This window comes from Chiloscyllium punctatum, chromosome 3, assembly GCF_047496795.1.
Source record: "Chiloscyllium punctatum isolate Juve2018m chromosome 3, sChiPun1.3, whole genome shotgun sequence".
NCBI lineage: Eukaryota > Metazoa > Chordata > Chondrichthyes > Orectolobiformes > Hemiscylliidae > Chiloscyllium > Chiloscyllium punctatum.
The window spans coordinates 125,227,466-125,241,007 of record NC_092741.1 but is presented as its reverse complement, the minus strand read 5'-3'; the positions used below and the strand labels follow the sequence as shown (position 1 = coordinate 125,241,007).

Below are 13,542 nucleotides of genomic sequence, written 5' to 3'. Positions count from 1 at the left end.
CCGAGTTGAACATAGTCGATGATGGAGTCTCCACAGCTGTCTGAAGTAAAAAAATTCCATAGATCTGCAATCTTCTGGATGAAGAAATATTTCCTCTTCTCAGTCCTAGGTGATCTATCTCTTGCTCTAAGGTGGTGTTATAGAAGCATAAACATAGGAACCTAGTAAATAGGTGCAGGAATAGACTAATTTGCCCTTAAAGCCTGCTCTGCCATTCAGTATGAACTTGGCTGATCATCCAATCCAACACAATGGGCGGCACCGTGGCACAGTGGTTAGCACTGCTGTCTTGCAGCGCCAGAGACCTGGGTTCAGTTCCCTCCTCCAGCGACTGAGTGTGTGGAGTTTGCACATTCTCCCCGTGTCTGCGTGGGTTTCCTCCGGGTGCTCCGGTTTACTCCCACAGTCCAAAGATGTGCAGGTTAGGTGAATTGGCCATGCTAAACTGCCTGTAGTGTTAAGTGAAGAGGTAAAATGTAGGGGTTGACCTTCGGTGGGTCGGTGTGGACTTGTTGGGCCGAAGGGCCTGTTTCCACACTAAGTAATCTAATCTAAAATTAGAGTGTTCCTGCTTTCTCCCCAGATCCTTTGATCTTGTTATCCCAAGAATGGTAGCTACATCTTTCATGAAAGTTTTCAACGTTTTGGCCTTGACCATTTTGTGGCAGAAAATTTCACTTTCAGAGTGAATAAATTTCTCCTCATTTCTGTCCTAAAATGCCTACCCTTATCAATAGACTATGGTCTTTAGTTCTGGACAGCTAGGACTTTGAGAACATCCTTCCGAGATCTAAACTGTCTAACTCTGTTAAAATGTTATAGGTTTATATGAACTTCCCCCTCATTCTTCTGAACTCTTGTGAATGTAGTCCTAACTGATCCAAGTTAAAAATCGCACAACACCAGGTTTTGGTCCAACAGGTTTAATTGGAAGCACACTAGCTTTCGGAGTGTCGCTCCTTCATCTATCACCTTCTGTACTCAAATTCTCTTGTTATGAAGGCCAGCATACCATTTGCCTGTGGACCTGCATGCTTACTTTCAGTGACTGGTAGACAAGGACACCCAGGTCTTGTTGCACCACCTCCTCTCACATCTGAATAGCAACAGATTAACTTGCCTGCCTATTTTTTGCCAGAAGTGGATAGCTTGATATTTATCTGCATGATGCTTCATCTGCTATGCACTTTGTCCAAATTGCATAACTTCTCTGCGTCCTCCTTTCCGTTCACTCTCCCACCCAGTTTTGTCATCTGCAACCTTGGCAATATGACATGATGTTTTCTCATCTAAGTCATTAACTTATGAAATGCTGGGGTCCAAACACTAATCCCATGTGGTATCACACCAGTTACTGCCTGCCACTCAAGGGCTATTTATTCTGATTCTCTCTCTAACTGTTTCTCTATCCACATTCTTGTTTCCCACGTTCTTCAATTTTGCATCCTAATTTCTTTCTTGGGACTTTAAAATCCAAATATACCAAATTCACTGGCTCTCCTTATCCAATCTACCAGTTACATCCTCAAAAAAATTCTAGATTTGTCAAGCATAATGTCCACTTCATAAATAAGAGGAAGTGATGCTCTCGTGGTGTTATCACTCGACGAGTAATCCAGAGATAAACCAGAGAGCCATTGTCCTGGGGACCTAAGTTTAAATTCTGCCATAACATATTGTGGAATTTGAATTCAAATGAAATTTGGAGTTGAAATTCTAATTGAGGACAATCATCCAGAACCAGGGAAGAAAGAGATGGCAGACCAATTAAATACATGCTTTAGATCTATCTTGACGAGACGCTTGTGGGTGGCACGGTGGCACAGTGGTTAGCACTGCTGCCTCACAGCGCCAGAGATCCGGGTTCAATTCCCACCTCAGGCGACTAACTGTGTGGAGTTTGCACATTCTCCCCGTGTCTGCGTGGGTTTCCTCCGGGTGCTCCAGTTTCCTCCCACAGTCCAAAAAGATGTGCAGGTCAGGTGAATTGGCCATGCTAAAATTGCCCGTAGTGTTAGGTAAAGGGTAAATGTAGTGGTATGGGTGGGTTGCGCTTCGGCAGGGCGGTGTGGACTTGTTGGGCCGAAGGGCCTGTTTCCACACTGTAAGTAATCTAATCTAATCTAATCTAAATAATGTCCCAAAAACCTGGGGAGCTAGGGCCTAATGGGATGGAGGAATTGAAAGAAATTGATATCGGTAGAGAAATGGCATTGGGGAAACTATAAGGATTAAAGACAGATAATCCCCAAATCTTGATAACTTTCATCTCCGAGTACTTAAGAAAGTGACCCTACAAATAGCAGCTGCATTAGTGGTCATTTTCCAACATTCTATACACTCTGGTACAGTTTCATTGGATTAGAGGGTAGCTCACGTAACACCCCACTATTTGAAAAAGGAGGCTGAGACAATATAGCAAATTACAGACTGGCTAGCTTGTTATCAGTAGTGGGAAAAATGCTAGATCGAGTCCATCATAAAAGTTGGAACTGCAGAGCACTTAAGTGACAGTATTGGGCTGAGTCAACATGATCTTTTTGTTTAAAAATCATTCACAGAATGTGGATATCATTTATTACCCATTCATAATTGCTTAGAGGGCAGTTGAGTCAACCACATTGCTGTGTTTATGGAGTCGCATGTAGGCCAGACCAGGATCCTCAGTCGACTTCCTGACAATCAAGAACAATCACCAAGGAGACCCGTCTTGCCATGAAAAAATTCTTTCCTATATCTACCCTGTTCGGTCCTGTAAGAATTTTGAATGCTTCAATGAAATCTCCTCTCATTCTTCTGAACTTAAGTGAATATGGGTGCTGCCTCCTTTGTTGTATTGTAGCAGATTCCAAACTTGAAGGCCTGTCACTTTAAAACATTTGCATGGCATCCTGTGATGTGACATTCCGGTATAAAGGTACCCACCTCTCCTTCAGTCGTGTTGTCTTTGTAATAGAGTCAGTGTAGCGTCTTCACTCAGTCAATAGGAACAGAGCTTGGATTGTGTGCTAGGTATTGCAACAATGTAAACAATTACTTAAAAAGGTAGCTGCATTTCTGTTTTTCCTACCAAAGTGAATAAATTTGCATTTTTCCATATTGTATTCCATCTGCCATGTCTTGCCTTAGCCTATCTAAATTCCTTTGAAGGTTAAAAACAATGACTGCAGATGCTGGAAATCAGATTCTGGATTAGTGGTGCTGGAAGAGCACAGCAGTTCAGGCAGCATCTGAGGAGCAGGAAAATCGACGTTTCAGGCAAAAGCCCTTCATCAGGAGTACAGGCAGAGAGCCTGAAGGGTGGAGAGATAAGTGAGAGGAGGGTGGGGGTGGGGAGAAAGTAGCATGGAGTACAATAGGTCAGGGAGGAGGGTGGAGTGGATAGGTGGAAAAGAAGATAGGCAGGTAGGACAAGTCATGGGGACAGTGCTGAGCTGGAAGTTTGGAACTGGGGTGAGGTTGGGGAAGGGGAAATGAGGAAACTGTTGAAGTCCACATTGATGCCCTGGGGTTGAAGTGTTCCGAGGCGGAAGATGAGGTGTTCTTCCTCCAGGTGTCTGGTGGTGAGGGAGCGGCGGTGAAGGAGGCCCAGGACCTCCATGTCCTCGGCAGAGTGGGAGGGGGAGTTGAAATGTTGGGCCACAGGGCGGTGGGGTTGTTTGGTGCGGGTGTCCCGGAGATGTTCCCTAAAGTGCTCTGCTAGGAGGCGTCCAGTCTCCCCAATGTAGAGGAGACTGCACTGGGAGCAACGGATACAATAAAAATGATATTGGTGAATGTGCAGGTAAAACTTTGGATGTGGAAGGCTCCTAGAAGGCCTTGGATGGAGGTGAGGGAGGAGGTGTGGGTGCGGGATTTGCAATTCCTGCGGTGGAAGGGGAAGGTGCCAGGATGGGAGGGTGGGTTGTAATTCCTTTGAAGCCTTTTCGCATCCCTGCCATGCTTTTATCTGCCACTAACTTTGCGTCACCAACAAACCTGGACATATTGTATTTGGCACCCACATGCAAATCATTGATATCAGTTGTGAATATGTTTGACCTCAGCAGTGATCTTTGTGATGCCCAATTACTTACCACCTGGCAACCCAAGAATGACCATTTATTCCAGCTCCCTGTTTTCTGTTATTAACCAATTCTTCATCCAGGTTAGTATGTTTCCCAATCTAACTTTATTTGCGAACTTCTTGTGTGAGATCTTATTGAATGCCTTTTGAAAATCAGAATACACCGCAACCACTGGTTTTCCCCATATCTATTATGCTAATAACATTCTCAAAGGTTGAACAAATTTGTCAAACATGATCAATCACCTTTCTTCGTTCAATTTTTTTGTTGCCCAAGCAGATCATTCTAAGTGTACTATTTTTTATAACAGTGAGGAACATTAATAGTGTCTACTTACTTCAGGCTAACCAGCTGATAGTTCTCCATTTTTCTCTCTCTACTACCTTTTTTAAGCTTTGGGCTACGTTTACTACCTTCCAGTCTGCAGAAATTTGTGAATGTTTTGGGGGGTAACTACCAACACCAAAAACAATCCCTACAACCACCCCTTTCAATACATATGCAGTTTTGCAAGTTTTTTTTCCAAAAGCACATTTGAATTATTGTTCCAAGCCTAAATTGAAACATCACCTTCCAAAAGAACTGTTTTGAGAGCTGACTTTTTTTAAAAAAATGCTATTCTGTAAGCAGGGCAACTTGATTTAACAAGGTGCCATGCAAAAGATTAATACTGTCTCAGAATAACATGAACAGAGTCTGGTAAATAGACAGGAAGCATAGGATGGGGATAAAACAGTGCATTTTCAAGGTGGTGAATTCTAAAGAGTGGTGTGCCACATGATCAGTGCCAGACCGTAGCTGTTTACAATCAATATTACTGATTTGAACGAAGAGGCTGAGGAGTGATGCATAGATCCAAATTTGCTGAAGACAGAGAGGTGGGAATGTAAGCTCTGAAGAAGATGCAACAGCTGCTAAGAAGCTGAGTAACTGAGTGAGCAGTGAGGTGGCAAATACAGAAAAGTATGGATAATTGTGAGGTTATTCACTTTGGCAGTAAAAGTAGAAAAGCAGAACATTCTTTGAACAGGCATGAATCTTTTACAAGCGTTATGAGTAATGTTTTTTTGGTAAAAAGCATGTTTTAAAAAACATTAGTTACTTGTACAAGGAAATGGAAAGTTTGCACACAGATCTAGCAAGCAGTTAGCATATTATCTTTTTTTTGCAAGGGATTAGAGTACAAGACTAAGGAAGTCTTTCTATAGTTGAATAGGGCTCTAATGAGTCCATACTTGGAACATTGTGTGCAATTCCTGTCTTTGTATGTAAAGAGGAATATGCTTACATTGGAGAGGATGCAGCAGAGAATCACTAAATCAGTTCCTGTAATGAGATAATGATGCTGTGGAGTTTAGAAAAATTAGAAGTGATCTTATAGATTCATACAAGAATCTGAAGGGCCCTGTTATTTGTTAAATACTGGAAAGTTCTCTTTCCCTTATGATTTGAGGAACCTAGAGTCAGGGAACACAATCTTAGAATAAGGAGTTGGCCACCTAAGATCGTGACGAGGTGAAGCTTTTTTTTTGCTCCAAGGATTGTAATCCTTTTAATTTCTCAGCCCAGAGGGCTGCGAATGCTTCTTCTTCATGTATATTTAAATCTGAGAGAACATAATTTTATACCTCAATTCTCTGAAAGATCATTGGAGTTGCAAATGGGAAAGTGGTTTAAGAGCAGAAGATTTGCTACAATTGTATTAAATGGAGGAGCAGGCTCAAAAGACCATTGCTGGCCAGCTTCTGCTAGACATCCTGTTGTCTAATTTCCAAATCCGAGGCTTTACTTTTTTGCTGTTGTATTGACTGACTGTAGATTTTTTTTTTGTGGCTGGAGATTATTTTAAAAGTTCTTGAGGTATCTATGTCAGTATCATCATGTTTTGTCTGTAAGCCGCAAAAAATGCGATTTGGTTTGAAAATAATTTGTTTTTCAGCATATAGAAATCTCTTATGCCTGCTCCTTGAGTAGAGAAGATGACATCAAGTTACCATTGTTAGTGTGTGTTTTAAAAAAAAATTGTCACATCACTAGCATAGCAGCTGGGAATGACATCAAGTTTATTGGACCAGCAAATGTCCATTGCGATGCTAGAATATGCCAAAAGGTTAACGATTTGAGCAACCATTCTCTCCTCAGGCCGTCAAGTGAAATTAGCATATGTAAATACATCTGCAAAGCCACCAAGAAGCATTCTACGCCAACAAGGAAAACATGGCACTTCATGCTCTGCCCTTCTGAACTCTCCCTTCGGAAAAAACAAGTAAATATTCTTTATGTATAATGTGCACTAACAAACAAAGCATGTTTAAAATTAAATTTGTGCATGTTGGAACTGTCTGTGAATATATGACCTAGTGTCATATACCAGTGAATAGTGAGGTGCAGGTTAAGGTAATTTCTACTCACAGTAAGAGGGGATAATACATTTCGAAGGAGGTTATGCTAAAACTTATAAATCACTGGTTAGGAAGCAGCTGGAATACTGAGATTAATTTTACGTACCACCCTTTGATACTAAGACCTTGGAGAGGGCATAGTGGAGAATAATGAGAATAATGCCAGGGATATGTGCTTCAGTTATAAAATGATGGAAGCTCTAATCATTCTCCTTGGAACAGAGAATGTTAAAGGAAGGCATGGATGAGTTGGACCGAAGGGTCTGTTTCCAAGGTGTCTGACACTGACTGTGTGAAGATTTAGTAATGGTGTTCAGTATTGTGAAGAACTCAAAGAAAATTAGAGGTGGCAAAGGCATAGTGGTGACTATTCGTAGTGGATTATTAATCTAGAGGCCTCAGCTTGGTTGGGAAATAGGTTGAAATGTCATTCCAAAGAAAGGAAAGAGTAGAGAAGTTTCACCCATTGGACAAAATTACAGAGCCAGCAGAAAAACAAGGGACCAAATTCCTCCTCCGAAACTACTTCAACTTTGTGCTGACACAGAATTTTACATTCCCAATATTGTTTGCTTTACACTGGACACTAATATTACCCAGTGTTGTAAAATGCAGGTGATGAAACTGAGATAGGCTGAAATATTCTGTTCACCTTTCTCTTTTGTTTATAAAAGCAAGTTGCTCTTAAATGTACAATTTTGGAAAATACAACACAGAGCAAAGCTTTGTAATCTTTCGATTTTGAAAATTGGCTCTTTGTGAATACAATTTGACTAATTTTAGCAACTGGCTAATCTACTGTGGGAAATCTGCACAAAGATTTCATTTCAATCTGTTATTAAGGACAGCTGGTGACTTGTTAATACTGTCATGTTTTGTTTGCCAACTTTTTCCGGGCAATTGTTCTCCTTATGATAGTACAATTAATGGACAGTTTGGTTTGGAAAAATACTTTTTTGGCTAAATTTGCACAAGTTTTTGAATTAAAAGCAGGGGTAGGCCATTTGGACCTTTATGTTTGTTCTGCAATTTGATAAAATTGTGGCTGATGTATTTGTGACCTGAACTCCCCTTTCCTGTTTACTTCCTTCCCCACTCATTCTTTTTGATCATCAAAAATCTATCTAACTTGACCTTTTCAAAAAAAAGTTCAATAATTCTGTTTCCACTGCTCTCTGTGGAAAAGAATTAGTAGTCTGCAAAGTGACACAGCCTCACATTTCTATCTCTGACTTAAATGGAAGGTTCCTTTTTTAAAACTCTTCCCTATTGCTTTTTTTTCTCCATGGGGAGCAATAGTCTCTTGCCCTCCATCCTGCTGACAACCCACAAAATCTTGTGTGTTTCAGTAAGATTGCCTACTATTCTTCCAATGGACACAGGCTCCAGGCCTTTAACTCTTTTGGAGCCATGGGTCTTCAGTGCTGTTGCTGGACTGTTGTCAGGGCCCATGGCCTTTTCAGTGTCCAGTGTCTCCACCTGTTTCTTGGTGTCATGTGGCATGGATCAAATTGGCTGGATAGTGATATCTGTGATGCCAGAATACCTGGATCATACTGTACTGCAAAGTTCTGCAATGCCAAAGTGGACGGTTTTGCATTTTCCGACATTAATCTCCATCTGCCAATTCTTTTTTTTTGTGGACTCATTCTGTGTCCCTTTGCAGACTGCTTGCTTCCATTTCGAAACTTAGGTGAGAGACTATCTTTTGGGTCATTAGTAACTATAGCAACCAGACATCAATCCCTTCATGCAAGATTGTAAATACTGTAGTTGAGGCCCTAGCATTAATCTTTCTGGCAGCCTGTTACCTACAGGTTGTGAACCTGAAAATGACTCATTTATCTTTTAATTTATTATTTGTTTGAACCACAGTTCAACTTTTGAAGTTGTCCCTTCGTAGGTTCTGCTGTGACATGATGGAAAGAAAGTGTCTTGGAAATTGATGTAATGCAAATTATTTCACTAACTTATAAAATAAGATGACTTATAAAGAACGAGCTCTCTGCAGCATTGCATTGAATACTTCCATATGCCTGTCGATAAGCAGAAATAGTGGTTTTAAATTATTTAGTCCTTAATTTATAACTTAATCAAATGGAATTTAATTTTGTTACTGTAAATTATGTAGTTATCGTAAAGACTTTTTCCTCAATGTTAGATCAGATAATACATTTTGTGAGCTTACAATATCTTTATTCACAGCTAATTATAGTTACCTTTTAAAATTTATTCTTTCATGAAATATGGGTGTTGCCTAGCAAGGTGAGTATTTATTATCCACTATAATTTCTCTTTGAGAAAGTAGTTAAGCTAGTTTCAGAAAGTAGTTAACAGTGAACCACATTGCTGAGTGCACAGTCACACAGGCCAGACCAGGTAAGGATGGCAGACTTCTCTCCCTAAATGACATTAATGAAAACAGATTGTTTTTCTAATATTTGGTAGTCTCCTTAATGACCCTGAAACTAACTTTCAATTCCAAATTTATGAATTGAATTTTAAATTCTACCAGCTATCATGGTGAGACTTGAACTCGTGTTCTCAGCGTTATCTTGGGTTTCTACCTAGTCCAGTGGCACTATCACTGTATAAATTAAGATTATGAATAAAAGAATAGTTGAGGCAATAATTTATGCCAAAGCATTGTTTAGAATCAGGAACACAGTGTACAGTGGAGAAGATAGTTGCCAGCTTTAATGCAAAATGCTGCACGATGGCTCAGTGGTTAGCAGTGCTGCCTCAGTGCCAGGGATCCTGGTTCAATTCTCCCTGTGTCTGCGTGCATTTCCTCCGGGTGCTCAGGTTTCCTCCCACAGTCCAACGATATGAAGGTTAGGTGTATTGACAGTGCTAACTGTGGGGTTGCAGGGATCGGGTTGGGGTTCTCTATCCAGGCAGCTGCTCTTCAGAAGGCAGTGCAGATTAGATGGGCTAAATGACTTCTGTGAAAATAATGTATCTGTTTTGGATTGTAAACCTTTCACTATTCTTTCCATTGTGAAACAACTGTATCAAGTTCCATTCTAAAAATGATCGAGTTGAAAATTTTCGGACACTTGTGCCTGACATCAATAGAGGGGAAATGTTCATGTCCATTATTAATGATTTGATAGCTGAGCGCTTGGAAAATAATGGAATTGGACAGAGACAGAATGAATTTACGAAAAGGAAATCTTGCTGGACAAATCTATTGGAATTTTTCAAGGATGTATCTCGTAGAATTGATAAGGGGGAGCGATTCAATGTGATTGATTTTGAACGTTCAGAGGTGTTCAGATAAGATACCACAGAAGAGATTAGTCTGTAAAATTAAAATGTGTGGGATTGTGGGTAGTGGATTAATACGCACAGAGAACTTGCTGGTAGTCAAGAAACAAAGAATAGGAATAAACAAGCTACTTTCTGATTGGTAGGCCATGACTTGGACCCCAGCTATTCATAATAAATTAATTATTTCGACAAAGGTGCTAAATGTAATATCTCCAACCTTTCAGATGACACAAAACTGGGTGAGGGTGGACCGATTTGGACAAATTGAGTGAATGCGCAAATGCATGACAGATGAAGTATAATTGTGGATAGATGTGAGGGTGTCAGTTTTAGTAATAAAAAGGAAAATAAGTTATCTGAATGGCGATAGATTAGAGGAAGTGCAACAAGATCTGGGTGTCCTTTTATGCCAGCAGCTGAAGAAGGGAAATGGTATTATGGCCTACCTAGAGAGTGGATTGGAGTACAGGAACAAGGATATCTTGCTGCAAATGTACAGAGCCTTGGTAAGACCACTCCTGGAGTATTGTGTGCAGTTTTAGTCTACTTATCTGAGAAAGGATGTTCTGGCTATAGAAGGAGTACAACAAAATTTTCCCAGACTTATCCTTAGAATGGCAGGATTGACGTAAGAAGACTGGATTAGTTACCACTATATCCTCTGGAGAGGAGAAGAATGATGGGTGGATTCTCATTAAACCTTATAGGATCTAACAGAATTGGACAGCGTAGATTCAGGAAGGATATTCCTAGTTGTAAGGGAGTTCAGATCTGGGGTCATAGTCAAAGGAAACTAGGTAGGCCATTTAGGACTAAGATGAGAAATTTCTTCACCCAGAGACTAATGAGCCTGTGAAATCCTCAAAGCATTTGTGGCCAAAATGTCAATGCTTTCTTGAAAACATTCGGATATAGTCCTTTAGGCTAAAGGGACAAAAGCAGGAACAGGGTGCTGAGTTGGATGATCAGCTATGATCATATTTAATGATGAAGCTAGTGTGAAGAGTTGAATGCCCTGGTTGGTCCTTTTTGTTTTGTTTTTATATTTCTATGATGCATTGGATTCCAATTTGGTTTTAGTGAAGTCTGAGGATGCAAAATGATCGTGAGCTTTCAGGTTTCTGAGCTATATTTCTTTCTGCTCTAGGAAGAAGTTTGTTGCAGGTACAGAACACTCTAGCTTTGGGGCAAATGCCTGCTCTGACAGACCAAAGGCCAACAGTGGCTGTGTTACTCCAAATTGTTACTCTGGCCCAGATGTAAAGAAGCAAGTTAAAAGTAAGTAAATTTAAACTGTTTTTAAATAGTGCAGAGAGAGGTTTCAATTACTATAAGAAAAATTGCAATGAGATGATGTAATGTTCCCAATTGTTCTAAATCTTGAAATGCCTCCGTACAATGTTTAAAGTTAATATAGCAAGTAAATCTGGGGACTTTATTCTGACTTTGCTATTATTTAATGGAGGGTGTTGGTGTGGGGTGCCTGATGCGAGAAGCTGATGGAAGTAATTTTTTTTCCCCAGAGATGTGGATCTATTGGTTAGTTAGAAAACAGTATTAATACTGGACCCAAAATAATATTTTGTAGTTTAAAATTATAATTTTGATGGATAGATCAGATGCCCAAGAAATTTGAGGACAACTTTAGTACCTAGATAAAAATAAAATGTACGTGTTATTTCAAATAATTTTAAGGTATTAAATAGAAGACTTGTAGGATCAAGGTGATCTTGTAACTTTTGCTGTGGTAATTATTGGATAGATTTGTGAATAAAATCAGTATCCGACTGATTTGGAAAGTCTATGACTGGGTGAGAATGCTGCAATGTATTTCATTCCAAAATCTTGGAAATGTGTTATCTCGAAAGATATATTTGCTCTGAGTACAGGTGAAAACTCAGAGCTTCTATGCATGCACATCTTGAACATGTGTCAAAGTCTAAATTTAGCAATGGAAATTTTTATTTGGTGAATTTATTTTTTGCCTGATATTTTAGAAGGATGAGGAGGGGGGATCTAATAGAAACCTACAGAATACTGACTGGCCTGAACAAAGTAGATGTTGGGAAGATGTTTCCATTGGCAGGAGAGCTAGGACCCGACAGCACAGCCTTAGTGTACAGGGAAGACCTTTTAGATCGAAGATAAGGAGAAACGTCTTCAACCAGAGAGTGGTGAATCTATGAAATTCACTGCCAAAGAAGGCTATGGATGCCAGGTCACTGAACATGTTTAAGATGGAGAAAGGTTCTTAATTATCAAGGGTTATGGGGTGAAAGCGGGAGAATGGGGTTGAGAAACTTATCAACTATGATTGAATGGTAGAGTAGCCTTGATGGGCTGAATGGCCTAATTTCTGATCCTCTAGTCTGAATTTTTTTTCACATTTGAAATGGATTAGTCTTTTTTCAAAAAAATGTTCAGTGTATGAATAACACTAGCACTGTGTGGATGTTGCATTTTCATTGGAGATAAACATTGTTGACTTAAATTTGTATTTTTCAGAGGTTGCACCAATGATGGCAAAATCTTTACGTGCCTTTAAAAACAGACTGGGTCCACGATAAATATTCTTGGCAATAGCTGCATCACCTATTCATGTGATATATAACCATACAATGTTCAAAATAGAAGACACTTACTTTTTGTAAACCATTTTGACCAAAGAGTGCATCTTGTACATATTTACTTTCTGGGGAAAAGCTGATTATTTGCAAAATTATGGAGGAATAAGTGCAGTCTAAACTTAAATTTAAAAAGAGAACTAAGATGCCAGATTGAAATGATTTAAAGTTTTGCAAACAATTCTAGTTGACATATGTGTATATTGTATTCATAATAAAAGCTGCAATCTATTTGATATAAAGAGTTTGTTACCCTTGGAGTGTTTGGAATGTGCAAAGTCTAATGAATTCATTTCTCATGTGATTGTATTATCTGGATGTAGTTTTCAGACCATTTGGACATGACTGGAGACCACCTTGACAGTTTTTTTAAACACAAATACTGAAACTCTGCAATAAACAGCATGTTTGATGATCGCTGTTAACAAAACAACTAAATCTAGTACTGCATCATGTCCTTGTGATCCGATCATTACTTGTACCCGGTTTCTCAGTCAAGGAGTCCTGACAGGAAATAATTTGCCCCATTGCAATTTCTTTACCAGTGCTTGATTCTTAGGTTCTAGACAGGTCAGCATCATTTGATTAAAAATACTTTATTCTATTCACTTTGGAAGTACAGCACTTTGAAAATCCTCAACAAATCGATTCTGGCTTTTCTTGACAGCACTTTCAAAGAACTTTGAAAGCCTTGTTTGAATGAATAGTTTGTTTATTACATCTGTTGATTTGCAGCTGGCTGATTGTCCTTCTTGCTATTATTGTCAAATAAATATTTCATTGAACAAACTACTAAATGATTAATATTAAATTATCATGCAATACTCCCATTGGAGCACACTTACAAACAAGGCAACTGGTCTTTTGTGACATGCATCTGATCTTGATGAATGCCTTATTTAAATTTTTACATTTGCTTTGTACTTGCACATCAGATGGAATTTTATCCTTGAATAGTGACTTCAATTTCAGATGCAAAAGTGATCGAAACTTAGTGGCATCTGTCATTGCTGCCAAAGTGATAATAGGTTACCGCTTTCATTGACTATCACAAGGAATGATGTTTTGGACCAGCATGGACAAATTTAAAAATCTCAATACCAGGTTATAGTCCAACAGGTTTATTTAAAAGTACAAGCTTTAACTTTATCACAAGGAATCAATAGAGAGTATTAC

The 13,542-nt window shown here is 39.3% G+C and overlaps 1 protein-coding gene across 1 annotated transcript in view; it reads left to right on the top strand.

The window, feature by feature from the left end:
* Positions 1–13,095, top strand: part of eloal (elongin A, like) — a 118,487-nt gene extending 105,392 nt beyond the window's left edge. Inside the window, exons 9-11 of the mRNA XM_072560284.1 lie at positions 6,210–6,333; positions 10,890–11,020; positions 12,248–13,095. Coding sequence (XP_072416385.1) covers positions 6,210–6,333; positions 10,890–11,020; positions 12,248–12,309 — 317 coding nt within the window. The 3' untranslated portion in view covers positions 12,310–13,095. The remainder of the gene's footprint in view (positions 1–6,209; positions 6,334–10,889; positions 11,021–12,247) is intronic.
* The last annotated feature ends 447 nt before the right edge of the window (positions 13,096–13,542 follow it).